General features: G+C 40.8%; 1 protein-coding gene across 1 annotated transcript in view; it reads right to left on the bottom strand.

Moving 5' to 3' along the window:
- Positions 1-1,425: 1,425 nt before the first annotated feature.
- PNP (purine nucleoside phosphorylase) overlaps positions 1,426-17,998 on the bottom strand; it is a 56,165-nt gene continuing 39,592 nt past the window's right edge. The window contains exon 5 of the mRNA XM_086322152.1: positions 1,426-1,575. Within this exon, the coding sequence (XP_086178278.1) occupies positions 1,544-1,575 (32 nt within the window). The 3' untranslated portion in view covers positions 1,426-1,543. The remainder of the gene's footprint in view (positions 1,576-17,998) is intronic.

Below are 17,998 nucleotides of genomic sequence, written 5' to 3'. Positions count from 1 at the left end.
GAGGAGCTGGGGTATATAGGGATTTTTGCTGAAAAACAAACAAACAAACTGTGGTAGCACATCCAAAGATTACTGCTGATTACAAAAACAGACATCTGGGGTTAATGATTTTAGTTCTTTGCATGTGTGGGAAGATAAACCATCTAGGGCTCACTGAAATTGCTCCTTAGATATGCATCTTAATCTAGGGCTGGTATCCTGTACTTTCCCATCTTGAATTCCCCTCAGGGGTATAGCCCAGGTGTGGTGTCAGGGTGGTTGCACTGACTTGGCGGTGGTAACATTTGCTTTTTACTGGAATGGCAGGCGATGTTCTTTTTCCACAGTAGCTACTCTTTACCAACTGATTTAATTTTCAGATGGCACCAAAAATTTCAAGTTTTAAGGAAAGTCTGCTGCTATACTTACAAATCACCACAATTCAGTTTTCTCATTCATATTAATAAAAAAGAAAAACTTGCCAAAAAGTTTTTGATAAGAATGAGATAACCAGGGTTGCCATAATGGATTGACATCATTCAAATAGATTTAGTTTTAGTTAGTACGTGTCTTATTTAGACTAAACTTGTGATCTTCATTAAGATTTCTGAAATGTTAAAATTAGCTCACAGATCTCCGTGTTTACCTTCTTATACCCAGGAACGATTTTAAAAGGACAGCCAACAACTATATCCAAAAGCAAACAAACAACAAAGTCTAAGTCAACTAAGTAATCACAGATGCCCTTCAATTTGCAAATCAGATATTTCCTTGCACAAAGAATTGTCCCAGGGGGAGCAACTCAACTAAAATTTCAGGGTAAAGGAGCTTGCTTTCTCTTCCTGAAACTGTGTCTGCTGCTCTGGTCAAGTAATGATGTTCATCAGGGCAACTGTCAGTTTAAATAACACAGACTGCCACATGAAGCTCCTCGTAAACACTCTAAGGTCAGTAGATGGGTAAGCCAGTCCTATGGGAATGATGCTCCTGAATAACAGGTTGCAGACCAAGGACAGAACCACTCACTGAGGAGAAATTCTACCTTTTCTGTACTTGAGATCAGGGACCAAGTTCACTTGGGTGGGCAGACTCTGGTGCAGAACGTAGCACAGAATTGGTGCATGGTAAAGCCTGGTGGAGCACAGAGGAAGGAAGGGAGGGAGGCCAAAGCAAAGCTATCTAGCCCACAGCCTGGAGGAGAGCTGTGTAGATGAGCTCAGGGGAGAAAGAGCATCCTGGACTCCTCACAGAGATGCCCTTCTGACAGGCTTCCAGGTTCCCATGCTCTTGGGGATTCTCCTTATCTCCCCTAGTACACAGCTGCTTTGATTCAGCTGACGAGGTAAGTGATTGCAGTTCTGTCTTCAAAGATGGACGGGGCGGGGCCGGAGCTACCAGGGGTTTGGCGGCCTCACCTGTCCCCATTCACCGGCGGCGACCGGCGGCGGCAGGCAGCGCGTCAGGCGGAGGGAGCCGCCGCCAAAAGTTAAAAAAAAAAAAAAAAAGATGGACGAAGAATCACCTGCCATATCAGTAAACAAAGAATGTTGGGGTCATCAAGCCATCAGCCACTACAGCTGCCCCTGGTGGTGAGTCCTGAGGGAACACAAAACACAGAAAAACAGGCTGCCATCAGCCACTACAGGCACTCCCAATGGTGTACCTGAGGGGATTCAGGATGGGAAAGAACAGGATACTGGCCCGAGACCACTGAAATGCATATCAAAGGAATGATTTCAATGAGCCCAGACTCTTGTATCTTCCCATACACAGAAAAATGCTAAAATCATTAAATTGAGGTAGTCACTCAGTCATGTCTGACTCTTTGTGACCACATGGACTGTAGCCTGCTAGGCTCCTCTGTCCATGGAATTCTCCAGGAAAATGTGCTGGATTGGGTAACCATTCCCTTCTCCAGGGAAGCTTGCTGACTCAGGGGTTGAAACCAGGTCTCCCGCATTGTAGGCAGATTCTTTACCATCTGAGTCACCAGGGAAACCTCAGCTTCCTTTAATAACAGTAATCTTTGGATGCTCTAACACTTGGTTTATGTTGCAAAAACTTTTATATATACTGGCTCCTCCCTTACCTCTTGGGAAGAGCTCCTCAGAGCTTATCTGAGAAGCTATCTTCAGGGCTTAAGTCCTCAGAAAGTCCACTGAATAAAACATAATTCTCATTATGCACGTGTGTATTTTTTTTTCAGTCAACAGAGAAATAAGAAAAGGGAAAGCATTTAGAATCTGTAGCAAAACATATTGATAACTAAGATATATGCAGACCTTACTGAATTAATCTTGATCTTGTGCTTAGCCATTCAGTCATGTCCGACTCTTCGCAACCCCATAGACTGTAGCCCACCAGGCTCCTCTGTCTATGGAATTCTCCAGGCAAGAATGGTAGAGAGGGTTGCTGTGCCCTCCTCCAGGGGATCTTTCCAACCCAGGGGTTGAACCCAGGTCAGATTGTTTACCTTCTGAGCCACCAGGGAAGCCAATGTTGATCTTAGGTGAGATAATGGTAATGTTATTACGTAAAAGAATGTCATTTTTAGAGACGCATGCTAATGTATTAAAAAATGAACTGCCATGATGTTTGAAACTATTTAATTTCAAATGGCTCAGGAAAAAAGGAAGCGTATATGAGGCTAATTGTTAAAAATTGATGAATTAGGTATAATAAATGGACTATTGCTTGCTATGTCAGGAAACAGAGGATGTCACAGTCTTCAGTGATTATAATTACAGCCAATGGTGAGCTAATGAGCTCTGAGGATACTCAGGATGTGAAAATGCAGGCTAGTGGCCCCAGACAGCTGAGGTGTACATCTAAAGAATGATTTCAGTGCTCAGACTCTTGTATTTTCCCATACGTAGAAAAGCGGTAAATTCCTTAACTTGGCATATCTGGTTTTCTTTAATTAATAATAATCTTTTGATGTTTAGACTACCTGCCCTTGTTGCAAAACTGTTATATGTCTCAGCTCCCCGACTGGCCTCCTCAGAACAGTTTTATCAAGGTTACTTGAGATGCTGCTTCCCTGGCTTGAAGTCCTAAAAGTTCCCACCGAAAAAAATATAACTCTCCACTTTGAGGTTGTGAATATTTTTTTAGCTCACAGGTGGAAGTTATGCCAGTGTTCGACGCACTATTGTTCTACTGTTCTTCAGGCTTTAAGATTTTCAAAGTAAACAGTTGGAGAGAAAATGGACTTTAAAATTTTCCAAAATAAACAACTAAGATTTACTGTATAGCATGGGGAACTATATTCAATGGTTTTTAATAAACTATAATGGAAATGTTTTTTAAGAATATACATACATATGTATAACTGAACCTCTTCGCTGTAATCTGAAACTAACACAATGTTATAAATCAAGAATATTTTCAAAACTTTTCCAAAAAAAAGTTTTTAAATCCATAATAAGTACACCAAACTGGTAACAGTGCTTATCTTGGCTGAGACAACATAGGGGTTCTTTTTTGTTCTTTATATAATCTAGTTGTTCAACATTAACATATATTGTTTTTGTAATCAAATAAGATTTTTATTTCGATTTTTAAATATGTATATGCATATATTTTTTAAAGGCCACTGCAAGGACTCTTCCTTTGGCTCCTGTGGCCTCTCTCAGTGCCAAACACCACCCTGTGCCATAGCCCTAGCAAAACAAGCCTCCTACACAGCATATTTCTCCACAAGTGCTTTCATGCGTCTCACTAGCCCCATATCTCCCTTCCCCACAAACACTTTGCTCATGAACTACCGCCCACACAAAACACACTCCCTCTAAACTACTCTCCCAGAACAAATGGCTTCTTTTACCACTGACTGCACCTTTGCGCAAGGCTGTTGCCCATAAATCACTCCTTCAAAGTTCCTGTGTAACCCTTCCACCATCTATCCTTTTCTAACTTACTGCTTCAGTCCCCTGGTGAATTTCTCCAAGTGCGCTGCTAAAGAGTTCTCAGCTGCTGACTTTCCTGTCTGCTGAAGTAGTGGAATTGCTTCCACTTTGGTCTGAGATTAATCACAGCTCCCAACTCTTCCTTTTCTAGCCTCCCAACTCCTCATCTCTTACCTTGCAGTTGATCAAGAAGAAATGGACATGCATAAAATTATTTATATATGTATATATTTATTGCAATTATTGCAATATGATTATGTATTACTATATATATATATAGTTATTGCAAAATGAGTGTACAGGGTAACATTTAACCTTCCATATAACTTAAGTGTTGGAGAAATGTACTTTTGTTACTCAGGCTTTTGAAACAAGTCCTAATGTTTCAACCTGTGTTGGAAAACTGTACCAGTTATTCAAACAAGTCCTATTGTTTCAAGCTACTTGAATTTTAGAGATTTTAGAGATTAATAGATTTAGAGATTTTAGAGATTAATAGAATTTTAGAGATTTTAAGATCAAAGAAATTCCTTTATGACTTTGCCAAATACTTATCTAGCCCCTACTTCCACACTTCAAGAATTTAATCACAAAAGAGAATGTAATTTCCTTTTTGTGGAGTTCTTCACAAATTGAGTGGAGTCTGTTTTCTGGTCTAATTTTTTTTTTTTTTTTGCCTCACCCTGAGCATGTGGAATCTTAGTTCCAATCCACACCCCCTACAACAGGAGTGTGAAATCTTAACCACTAAAGTTTTAACCACTGAACTGCCAGAGAAATTCCTTCCAGTCTAATCTTAACTTTCCAAAGTTGCACAAAATAAATTTAACTCTTCTTTTATATCAACAATCTTTTAGAATGATAGAAGACAGTTTTTCACTACTCCATTTCATCTCCAATTTGCCACAAAGTGAAATTCCATTGGAGGAGAAGGCACTGGCACCCCACTCCAGTGCTCTTGCCTGGAAAATCCCATGGGCGGAGGAGCCTGGTGGGCTGCAGTCCATGGGGTCCCTAAGAGTCAGACACGACTGAGCGACTTCACTTTCACTTTTCACTTTCATGCATTGGAGAAGGAAATGGCAACCCACTCCAGTGTTCTTGCCTGGAGAATCCCAGGGACGGGGGAGCCTGGTGGGCTTCCGTCTATGGGGTCTCACAGAGTCGGACACGACTGAAGCGACTTAGCAGCAGCAGGAATTCCACTGGACTTTTTCTATTAGCCTAAACATGTGATGCGTTTCCACACATTACCCTCCTGTATCACTCTCTGTAGATTCAAAGATAAGGAGTCAAAAGTTGTGACTATTAGTGCTGGTTTAGTCATTCTTTTGCTGTGCGTGATGGTGGGAAATTCAAGTGACCCTATCGCTAAGCCTCTTTTTTCATCTGAAGAATGAAAATGAGAATAATATTAATGGTAATTGCTCAAGTCTCCATAAATGCCCAAACTAAAAAGAACAGACTGTAAAATCTTTTGTCGATTGTAAAGCACTCTGTACCTGTTACATGCTGTGGTTATTCACATTGAAGATTCAGTCAAAGCAGGTGAATCTTCCCCTCCCCATGCCTCATTACAGATTAAATTCTTCTCTCAGTTCAGTTCAGTTGCTCAGTGTCCGACTCTTTGCAACCCCAAGTACTGTAGCATGCCAGCTTCCCTGTCCTTCACCAACTCTCACAGTTTGCTCAAACTAATGTCTATTGAGTCAGTGATGCCATCCAACCATCTCATCCTCTGTTGACCCCTTCTCCTCTCGCCTTCAATCTTTCCCAGCATCAGGGTCTTTTCTAATGAGTTGGCTCCTCATTTGAAGTGGCCAAAGTACTGGAGCTTCAGCTTCAGCAGCAGTCCTTCCAATGAGTATTTAGTATTTAGCAGTCCTTCCAATGATTTCCTTTAGGATTGACCGGTTTGATCTCATTGCAGTCCAAGGGACTCTCAAGAGTCTTCCCCAACACCACAGTTCAAAAACATCAATTCTTTGGTGCTCAGATTTCTTTAAGATCCAGCTCTCACATCCATGCATGACTGCTGGAAAAACTAGCTTTGACTAGACCGACCTTTGTTGGCAAAATGATGTCTTAGCTTTTTAATATACTGTCTCTAGGTTTGTCTTGGCTTTTCTTCCAAGGAGTAAGTGTCTTTTAATTTCATGGCTGCAGTCACCATCTGCAGTGATTTTGGAGCCCCCCAAAAAATAAAGTCTGACACTGTTTCCACTGTTTCCCCATCTATTTCCCAGGAAGTGATGGGACAAGATGCTATAATCTTCGTTTTCTGAATGTTGAGCTTTAAGCCAACTTTTTCACTCTCCTCTTTCACTTTCATCAAGAGGCTTTTTAGTTCCTCTTCACTTTCTGCCATAAGGGTGGTGTCATCTGCATATCTGAGGTTATTGATATTTCTCCCAGAAATCTTGATTCCAGCTTGTGCTTCTTCCAGCCCAGCGTTTCTCATGATGTTCTCTGCATAGAAGTTAAATAAGCAGGGTGACAATATACAGCCTTGACATACTCCTTTTCCTATTTGGAACCAGTCTGTTGTTCCATGTCCAGTTCTAACTGTTGCTTCCTGACCTGCATATAGGTTTCTCAAGAGGCAGGTCAGGTGGTCTGGGATTCCCATCTCTTGAAGAATTTTCCACAGTTTATTGTGATCCACACAGTCAAAGGCTTTGGCATAGTCAATAAAGCAGAAATAGATGTTTTTCTGGGACTCTCTTGCTTTTTCGATGATCCAGCAGATGTTGGCAATTTGATCTCTGGTTTCTCTGCCTTTTCTAAAACCAGCTTGAACCTCTGGAAGTTCATGGTACACATATTGCTGAAGCCTGGCTTGGAGAATTTTGAGCATTACTTTACTAGCGTGTGAGATGAGCGCAATTGTGTGGCAGTTTGAGCATTCTTTGGCATTGCCTTTCTTTGGGATTGGAATGAAAACTGACCTGTTCCAGTCCTGTGGCCTGGAAGGGTTCAGTTCCCTAATATTTTTGAAGGGTATGGATGTGAGAGTTGGACTGTGAAGAAGGCTGAGCGCCAAAGAATTGATGCTTTTGAACTGTGGTGTTGGAGAAGACTCTTGAGAGTCCCTTGGACTGCAAGGAGATCCAACCAGTCCATTCTGAAGGAGATCAGCCCTGAGATTTCTTTGGAAGGAATGATGCTAAAGCCGAAATTCCAGGACTTTGGCCACCTCATGCAAAGAGTTGACTCATTGGAAAAGACTCTGATGCTGGGAGGGATTGGGGGCAGGAGGAGAAGGGGGCAACAGAGGATGAGATGGCTGGATGGCATCACTGACTCGATGGACGTGAGTCTGGGTGAACTCCGGGAGTTGGTGATGGACAGGGAGGCCTGGCGTGCTGTGATTCATGGGGTCGCAAAGAGTCGGACACGACTGAGCGACTGAACTGAACTGAACTGAACATTACCCTGCAAGGACAATCTTGCCATGCTCTTTCTCTGCTGCCCTTTTGTGGATAGCTATCAAGTCAAAGTCAAAGCTATCAGTGTGGACTTATTTCATTATCAAAAGTCCCTATCAACAGTACAGCTGTAACTGTACTATAAGCAAGTCATAGCACACTGCATCAGCGATCTATTCAAGGTCCCATCTAACTCCCAGTCAACAGTAGAAATCATCTAGTTTCCTCCTTCATATTGTCTCTATTTCAAGATGTCTACCATTGGTACAAATTAAAAAAAAAAAATTAATCTTCTTTCTTTGACCTCACATGTTTCTTTAGCCACTTCTCTCCTTTGTAGCAAAATTTCTCAAATGAGTTGTTTGTACACGCTGTCTCTACTTCCTCATCTCTTATTCTTTCTGGTGTATAGTCCAATTAAGGTGTTGGAGTCGAATCTAGCCTCTGTACCCTGACACCGAAGTAAATCTCAGAGACAGAATTTTGGGTAAAATACAAAAGAATAGTTTTATTGTTTTGCTGGGCTTCTCTGGTGTCTCAGTGGTAAAGAATCCACCTACAATGAGGAGACCCAGGTATGATCCCTGGGTTGGGAAGATCTCTTGGAGAAGGAAATGGCAACCCACTCTAGTATTCTTGCCTGGGAAATTCCATGGACAGAGGAGACTGGTGGGCTACAGTCCCTGGGGTCACAAAAGAGTTGGACATGACTTAGTGACTAAACAACAATAACAAATAGTTTTATACCTAGCTTTCTGAGATACTGCCAAACTGTTTATCCGAAGTAGCTACACCATTTTATCCAAAGTGCTACATCCAGCAGCAATGTATGAGGGTTTTTGTCTATCTGCATCCTGCCAATACTTGTTAATATCTCTTATCTACTATAGACATAATAGTGAGTATGAAATGGTATCTCACTGTAGCTTTAACTTGCCTTTCCTTCCTCTATTACTTTCCATCCCCTTACTTTGACCTTAGCACTTACCATTACCTGAGATTTTTTTTTTAACATTTGTATTTACTTGTAGTCTAACTCCTCAAATAAATATAAACTCTTTGAAGGCAAGAACATTGTCTTGTTCTTCTGTTTCCCTAATCCCTGGAACATTTGTTGAGGAAACGGATGGATAAACATACCCTCCTCATGTGTTTATTTTTCTCTCTGCACAACAGCCTAGAAAGGTACACTCAGCAAGTACCTTGCTGAGACATTGAAAAGCTTCTAGCTTCCCCAAGGTTTCATGGGCAGAAAACAGTTTCTAAGTTGATAATTTGGGGATTAGCACACAAATGTGTGTGTATATGCACGTGTATGTATGCCCAAACACACACATATACCTCAGCATCTCTATATGTCTTAATACATCTGATTATCAAAGGGACACAGTTCAAAATAAATGTGGAAAAAATGGACAAACGTCGATGCAATCCAGCATTGTCAAGTAAACATTTTGGTTATCTGAGTGGCCAATATGTTGAAAACCATCAATAGAGGGCAATGACTGATAACAAGACCTGACACAAACATCACCTGAGTAAATCAAACACACTACTTATCCAAAGGGTACAGAACAAATTCAGCTCAATTAGAGAGATGACGAAGTCTTTCAGTTCAGACCAAAGTACAAACACCTTAGAAAACAAACTTATTGGGATTGACATTTACACACTTAGGGCTTCCTTGGTGGCTCACTGGTAAAGAATCCACCTGCCAAGCAGAGACATGGGTTTGATTCCTGGGTTGGGAAGATTCCCTGGAGAAGGAAATGGCAACCCTCTCCAGTATTCTTGCCTTGCCTAGGAAACCCCAGGGACAGAGGAGCCTGGCCGGCTATCATCCATGGGATGGCAAAAGAGTCGGATACGCCTTAGTCACTAAACAACAACAAACAGCAATAAAAACGCTACTATATATAAAATAGATAGCTAACTAATAAAGATCTACTGTATAGCACAGGGAACTCCACTCAGTACTCTATAATAACCTATGTGGGAAAAGAATCTAAAGCAGAGTGGATATATGTATATGTATATCTGATTCATTTTGCTGTACACCCGAAACTAACACAGCACTGTAAATAGATTGTACTCTAATAAAAAGTTTTTTTAAAACAAAGAAGTACAAACATCTTAATTCCAACACCTTCACCAGAGGGTGTATTATTACTGGAAATGCTAAGCGAGAGTCATATTAGGGCCTATGGAACTCTATGTACTCATAAGCAAGTAAGGATATGCCCCAAGCCCTTCAGGTAGAAGCACCTCATGTGTCTGGTTTATACAATGTACAATCCTATTGCAGGGTTCAGTTTGGTTCTCTAAGGTACCTCTCTTCAGTTCAGTTCAGTTCAGTCGCTCAGTCGTGTCCAACTCTTTGCGACCCCATGAATCGCAGCACGCCAGGCCTCTCTGTCCATCACTAACTCCCGGAGTTCACCCAGACTCACGTCCATCGAGTCAGTGATGCCATCCAGCCATCTCATCCTCTGTCGTCCCCTTTTCCTCCTGCCCCCAATCCCTCCCAGCATCAGAGTCTTTTCCAATGAGTCAACTCTTTGCATGAGGTGGCCAAAGTCCTGGAGTTTCGGCTTTAGCATCATTCCTTCCAAAGAAATCCCATTAGGCTAGTACATTCTGGTCTGAGAACATTCCTGAACCCAGTATTGTGTAACCATACCAGGGATCAGTTTTCTAGATCTTTGGGAGTCTTGCTAACAAGCCTTTGGATCAACCATGGAGGTACACTAAAATAACGAGCTGATAGGTAAGAAATATTTTAGATGCTGGACATCCATAAAGAATGGCAGAATGGCAGAAGATATTCAGAGTTACCCTTACCATATTTCCATGTTTCTTTTTTAAACACTGGTGATTCCTACTTATTTGTGAAGGATAGAGGCAATTTGAGGGGGCAAGCATTCAAGGAAACCCAATGGCTTTCTTCTGTCTCCCCAGATTCAAAATCTTGCAGGTCTATCAGTGGATGTCCAGAGTGAGAACCTTCCCACTCTGAAACAAACATATCAAAAACAACCACTGCACCAAACATCAAGTTTATTCCTTGATGGCAGTTAAATTATTTCCATACTTTGTTTGATAGAGTGGGTGGGATACTAACAATGGTAGAAGCTCTACCTTATTATTTAGAGGGAGCAGTGGAGATTAAAACTGTGAACTGGAATTAACCCGAGACAGTTTTTGAAGGGTAAAAAGAACACTGGATAGACCTAGAACATGTCAGGCTACACATAAAGTCGTACTAAATTCCAACTAATCTCTTATTATGAAATTACAACTAAAGTTCAAGTAGAAATAGCTCAAAATAAAATAGGAAAAGGAAAGACTAAGGCTAAAATCAAACAGCTGGCTGACATTCATTTTTAAAAAATGAATAAAAGAGAGAAGGGAAAGAGAACAAGAAAAAATAGAGATTTGCAAGGGAGCTAAAGTAAACCTCCTGAATGAACATACTTAGGATGGAGTGAAAATGAAAACCAGTGGGGGTGGAGGGGAAGGGCTCTCTGACCCCAAAACAGGAGAACAAAGACAGATTAATCCCAAACAATATTAAATCTATTTTAGGCCAAAGCTACAACTCTGGAAAAAAGATTGAAAACAGGAAATTTTACATTTTTATTAAAATCCAAATTTACAATAACAGGAAAGCAAGGCAGATAGCCAGTATTTATTCAAAAGGTGTCCCTTAGGAACAAAATGTAATTATGAAAACAGAGGCCTATTTACAAGGAAAAGAGCAATGCAGATCTAAGCCAGATCAAATTTAGATACAAGGCACAGCAAGGAAGAAACAGTTTCATTCTCTTTCACTTTCTTGTTTTAAAGGGACATGTACTCCTAATACTAATCAACAAGCAGGCTGGGAAATAGCTAAAAACAAACAAACAAAATCCAAGCATATTCTTCCTTAAGTTCTAAAAAATTTGAGATGACAGACATGTGTTCTTGACAGCATTGACTAATTCATGAAGCAAGCACACTAATTTACTAAAGGGCAAAGATCTTCAAGATATATTAAGATAAAATAAAATAGCAAAGTGCAGAACAATACAAATAACATGCTAGCTTCAGTGTATTATAATAATAGGAGAAAAAAATTGTATTTGTATTTTTTATAAATGCTGGAAGAATATACAAGAAGCTAATAAAAGTGACTCCTAGTGGGATAGGGAAGGAAGGGCAGATGGAGGACAGAACTGAGGTGAATATTTTCGCTGTATACATTTTTTTTTTGCTTAACTTTTTAGCTATGTGATTATATCACCTATTCAAATTTTAATCTAAAAGAAGGAGAAAACTAATTTGAATTAACTGTACATTTTCATTTCTAAATTTCTTACATTCTTGCCTTTATGTTTCATTTTATAACAACATTTTCTTTCAAACACTACAAAAGACCTCAACCAGATTAAAAATTAAATATGTCACATCACCCAACTAATTTGAGGTGAAATTAATTCTACCATCAAAAAAGCCGCCTTGGTTCTACTTAGGCTTTAGTCTATGAAAATATTTACTATAGTGTGATTTTCAACTAGCAGTCAGTTAAAAAGCCTTCCGTGGCTGGCCATTTGCCTAGAAAACAAGATTCTTACTGCTCAGCCTGAAATCAGAGCCCTAAACAATTTAACCTCTCTCCACCTTATCTCCAAGTGCTCCTTCTCATGATTTCTTCAATTTTACCATTTCAATTTGTTAAATGATTACAAACGCCTGAATTTGACTGTGTATATTGCCTTCAGTTACATCTTCCTCATCTATCTTTCCAGTAAAGCCTACCTCAAGTCCTACCAATCCTTTTCCCACTCCCAATTCTCAGTAGCACATATGATCATTGGCACTTAGCACATGCTACTTTTCACAGTATTATATTGCTCTTTCAAAAACAATTTTTCTAAACAATCATCACTAAGTCCAAGCTCACTCTGCTTGCTGCACAACAGGCCAATAAATCTGAGAAAGAAGGTTTTGTGGCAAGGAATCCACTTTATTTGGCAAGCCAACTGACCGAGAAGATAACAGACTAATGTATTAAACCACTAATGCCGAAGAAGATGAAGTTGAACAATTCTATGAAGACCTACAACACCTTCAAAACCTAACACCAAAAAAGATGTCCTTTTCATCACAGGGGACTGGAATGCAAAAGTAGGAAGTCAAGAGATACTTGGAGTAATCGGCAAGTTTGGCCTTGGAGTACAAAATGAAGCAGGGTGAAGGAGTTTTGCCAAGAGAATGCCTTATAGCAAATGCCATCTTCCAACAACACAAGAAGTGACTCTACACATGATATAGCCAGATGGTCAATACTGAAATCATATTGTTTATATTCTTTGCAGCTAAAGATGGAGAAGCTCTATACAGTCAGCAAAAATAAAACCTGGAGCTGACTGTGGTTCAGATCATCAGCTCCTTATTGCAAAATTCAGGCTTAAATTGAAGAAAGTAGGGAAAACCACTAGACCATTCAAGTATGACCTGAATCAAATCCCTTACAGTTAATATATTGGAAGTGACAAAGAAATTCAAGGGACTAGATCTGATACAAAAAGTGCCTGAAGAACGATGGATGGATGTTTGTAACATAGTACAGGAGGTGGTGACCAAATCCATTCCCAAGAAAAAGAAATGCAAGAAGGCCAAGTGGTTGTCTGAGGAGGCTGAGAAACGAAAAGAAGCAAAAGACAAAGCAGAAAGGGAAAGATAAACCCAACTGAATGCAGAGTTCCAGAGAATAGCAAGGAGAGATAAGAAAGCCTTCTTAAGTGAACAGTGCAAAGAAATAAGGGAAAACAATAGAATGGGAAAGACTAGAGATACCAGGGGAACATTTCATGCAAAGATGGTCACAATAAAGGACAAAAACAGCAAGGACATAACAGAAGCAGAAGATATTAAGAAGAGGTCGCAAGAATACACAGAAGAACTGTACAAAAAAGCTCTTAATGACCCAGATAACCACAATGGTGTGGTCACTCACCTAGTGCCAGACATCCTGGAGTGTGAAGTCAAGTGGGCCTTAGGAAGCATTGCTACAAACAAAGCTAGTGGAGGTGATGGAATTCCAGCTGATCTACTTCAAATCCTAAAAGATGATGCTGTTAAATTGCTGGATTCAATATGCCAACAAATTTGATAAACTCAGAAGTGGCCACTGGAAAACAGGAAAAAGTCAGTTTTCATTCCAATCCCAAAGAAGGGCAATGCCAAAGAATGTTCAAGTTGCTGTGCAATTGCACCCAATCACTAGCAAGCTTATGCTCAAAATCCTTCAAGTTAGACTTCAAAAATATGTGAACAGAGAACTTTCAGATGTACAAGCTGGATTTAGAAAAGACGGAGGAACCAGATATCAAATTGCCAACATCTACTGGATCATGGAAAACATCTGCTTTGTTGACTATGCTAAAGCCTTTGACTGTGTGGATCACAACAAACTGTGAAATATTCTTGAACAGATGTGAATACCAGACCACCTAACCTGCCTCCTGAGAAACCTGTATGCAGGACAAGAAGCAACTTTTAGAACTGCACATAGAACAATGGACTAGTTTCAAATTGGGAAAGGAGTACATCAAGGCTGTATATCGTCACCCTGCTATTTAACTTATATGCAGAGTACATCATGTGACGTGCTGGGCTGGATTACTCAAAAGCTAGAATCAAGATTGTGGGGAGAAATATCAAGAACCTCAGATGATATCACTTTAATGGCAGAAAGTGAAAAGGAACTAAAGAGCTTCTTGATGAGGGTGAAAGAGGAGAGTGAAAAAGCTGGCTTAAAACTCAATATTCAAAAAACAAAAATCACGGCATCTGGTCTCATCATTTTGTTAACAAAAATAATATAGTCACAACCTGAAAGTAGAGAGTTATTTTATTTGGTGGGAATGTTTACAACTCTAAGCCCGGGAGATATCATCTCAGTAGCTCTGAGAAAACTGCTCCAAGGAGACAGGGGAGAAGTCAAGCTAAATACAAGTTTGTAACAAAGGGAGCAGGCAGTCTGAACATCAAAGATCAGGTATCAAGAAATTTAGCATTTTGTGTGTGGGAAGATACAAGCCTCTTGGTTCACTGAATTCATTCCTTTCATATTCTCATCAGCTATCTGGGGCCAATCCTGTTTCTTGCATTCTGCTAGCTCCTCAGCAATCACTGTGCGGTGTGGTAGCATCCTCTGGATCTAAGTTTTGGAAGCCCTGATTCACATTTGGAGGCCAGAAATCACTGAAGGCTGTAACATTTCTTGTTGATTAATAGGGCATGAGATATTTTCATTTCAACAACTTCATAGTAAATAGATGAGGAAAAAGTGTAAACAGTGTCAGATTTCATTTTCCTGGGCTCCAAAATCACTGCAGATGGTGACTGCAGGCATGAAATTAAAAGACTCTTGCCTCTTAGAAGAAAAGCTATGACAAACCTAGACAATGTATTAAAAAGCTGGGACATAACTTTGCTGACAAAGTCCATATAGTCAAAGACTACTGGTTTTTCCAGTAGTCATGTATGGATATGAGTGAAAGTGAAAGTCACTCAGTCATGTCCGTCTCTTTGAGACCCCATGGATATACAGTCCATGGAATTCTCCATGCCAGAATACTGGAGTGCGTCAGTTCAGTTCAGTCACAAAGTCATGTCCGACTCTTTGCGATCCTATGAATTGCAGTATGCCAGGCCTCCCTGCCCGTCACCAACTCCCGGAGTTCACTCAGACTCATGTCCATGGAGTCAGTGATGCCATCCAGCCTTCTCATCCTCTGTCATCCCCTTCTCCTCCTGTCCCCAGTCCCTCCCAGCATCAGAGTCTTTTCCAATGAGTCTTTTCCACATGAGGTGGCCAAAGTATTGGAGTTTCAGCTTCAGCATCATTCCTTCCAAAGAACACCCAGGTATGATCTCCTTTAGAATGGACTGGTTGGATCTCCTTGCAGTCTAGCTGTTCCCTTCTCCAAGGGATCTTCCTAACCCAGGGATTAAACCCAGGTCTCCTGCATCACAGGCAGATTCTTTACCAGTTGAGCCACTGAGTAAGCCCAAGAATACTAGGTTGGGTAGACTATTTCTTCTCCAGTGGATCTTCCTGACCCAGAAATCAAACTGGGGTCGCCTGCATTTCAGGCAGATTCTTTACCAGTTGCGCTACAGTTGGACCATAAAGAAGGTTGAGTGTCAAAGAACTGATGCTTTCAAACTGGTGCTGGAGAAGACTCTTGAGAGTTCCTTGGACAGCAAAGAGATCAAACCAGTTAATCCTAAAGGAAATCAACCATGAATATTCATCAGAAGGACTGGTGCCAAAGCTGAAGCTCCAATACTCTGGCCACCTGATGCGAAGAACCAGCTCATTGGAAAAGACCCTGATGCTGGGAAAGATTGAGGGCAAGAGGAGGAGGGTTGACAGAGGATGAGATGGTTGGATAGCATCAATGGACATGAGTTTGAGTAAACTCAGGCAGATAGTGAAGGACAGGTAAGTCTGGTGTGCAGCAGTTCACGGGGTCGCAAAGAGTTGGACTTAAGGAGTGAACAACAACAAATGTCTCAAAACAACCATCTTGTGTGTGTGTGTGTGTGTGTGTGAGTGCATGGGGGTGGGGGTGGGGAGAGGGGGTGTTGCTGGATGACAGGATCTTTTATAGAACCAGAGAGAGAAGCTGTGAAGAACTAAAGTCAAAAGGCTTTTGACATTGCCTCTCTCTCTCCCTGAAAGAATATATATAGAGAGAGGCAATGAGGAAGTAAAATCAAAAGGGCTATCAGTCTTGCAAAACATCTCTGGGAATGACCAACCTCTGAAAGTGATGTTTTAATCTCTTCTCTCTTGAAGTTATTTACGGCTGGGCAGGGTTCTTTGAGTCAGGCCATTATGTAAGATTATTACAATAAAATCAGCAAAAACAGGTCAAAGAAATAGTTTCAATGTAGAGTCAGAATTGGCTCTTCCCTGCAACACAGTGACAGTATAACACACAAAAAGACTAAAAGTAGGCATAGAGAGTACAACTAATCCACTTCCCCCCCTTTTAATGCATTTATTCTGTCTTCCATCTAAACTACAAGCACTTTGTCTTTTCACCAATTTATAGTATGGTTTTAAAGACAATGTTCTATATAAAGTACATGATTAATGATAGTATTGATAAAAGTAAAGTGACCCTGACTGATGGGGTGGCCTTCCCTGTGGCTCAGCAGTAAAGAATCCACATGCATACAGGACCTGCAAAAGATGCAAGTCCCACCCCTGGGTCTGGAAGTTCCCCTGGAGGAGAACATGGCACCCCACTCTAGTATTCTTGCCTGGAGAATCCCATAGACAAGAGGAGGCTAATGGGCTACAGTCCATGGGGTCACAGTTAGACATGACTGAAGCAGCTTCACAAGCACACACGACTCGATGGAGTATGTGTGTTTTGACATATACAATGAGACTCAAGAAGCTAAACCCACTTCTCAGGCATTCTGTAGGCCCCTCTGGAGAGTTTTTCCCCATGAACTATCCTTCTCTAGTTGGCCCCTATCGCCTTGACTTTGTGCTTTTATTCTTTTGCTCACCTCAACTGATACATTCATTTTGGGCTGAATTGGTTGACATTTTGAAATTGAAAATACTTGATAAACCAAACGTGGTGTAGCCATACAATGGAATATTGTTTGGTTATAAAAGGAATGAAGTACATGTGACAACTTAGATGAACCTTGAAAACACTAGGCTACGTGAAATAAACCAGTCACAAAAGTCCATGTGATTTCATGTATGATTCTAGTCATAGAATCATGAAAAACAGTCCAAAGTAGCTCACTCTGAAATGGAGCAAGACCCTATGGTCCTTGAGTGCCCACTCCCCCCACCCCCTGCCCACCCCCACGGGGTCCTCTGCCTGCCTTTCATCTGTAGAAAACTTTAGTCAAAGAATAAGTTTAATCCGAGAAGTGAGAAATGCTGAAACAAAGGAAAATAGTCAAAAGAGAGTAAAAATAATAATGTAGTCATTTTAAGCATAGTCAAGGACCTTTATTTCTTTCTCAAGGGCTTTATATAATATTCTGAGCCATATCCTGTGAGCTGTCTTATAGATACTAAAACAACAGGTAAAGAAGTTAATCACATGATGACCAGACTGTACCCAGGACATGAGCTACCACAGAATTGACTGCCAAGAAACGGGAACAAATGGACCCTAAAACTAAAGATTAACTGTACCAATCTTAGTGACAATAAAGATGATGTTGGTCAGATCACTGAGGACCAGATGAAGATGACTGTTACAGATGACTATGTTGTTTCTGCATGTAACCCTCTCCACTCCCAACTCTGTCTATAAAAGCTCTTACCCTCCACTTGTTGGGAAGGTGGGGAGTAGGCCTTTGAAAAGATGTCCACTACCCTCACCCCACAATCACCAGCACCTTAAATAAAGCAAATTATCCTTTCTATCAGCCTGGCCTGTCTATTGGCTTTTGAGCAGCCAGGGGTAGCAAAGCCTTTGACTGTGTGGATCACAATAAACTGTGGAAAATCCTGAAAGAGATGGGAATATCAGACCACCTGACCTGCCTCTTGAGAAACCTGTATGCAGGTCAGGAAGCAACAGTTAGAACTGGACATAGAACAACAGACGGTTTCCAAATAGGGAAAGGAGTATGTCAAGGCTGTAT

Source organism: Bos grunniens, chromosome 10, assembly GCF_055505025.1.
Source record: "Bos grunniens cultivar Pamir isolate PY7600 chromosome 10, Bosgru_T2T1.0, whole genome shotgun sequence".
Taxonomy (NCBI): domain Eukaryota; kingdom Metazoa; phylum Chordata; class Mammalia; order Artiodactyla; family Bovidae; genus Bos; species Bos grunniens.
Note: the sequence above shows the minus strand (reverse complement) of the source record. Positions and strands in the feature narration are given on the sequence as shown.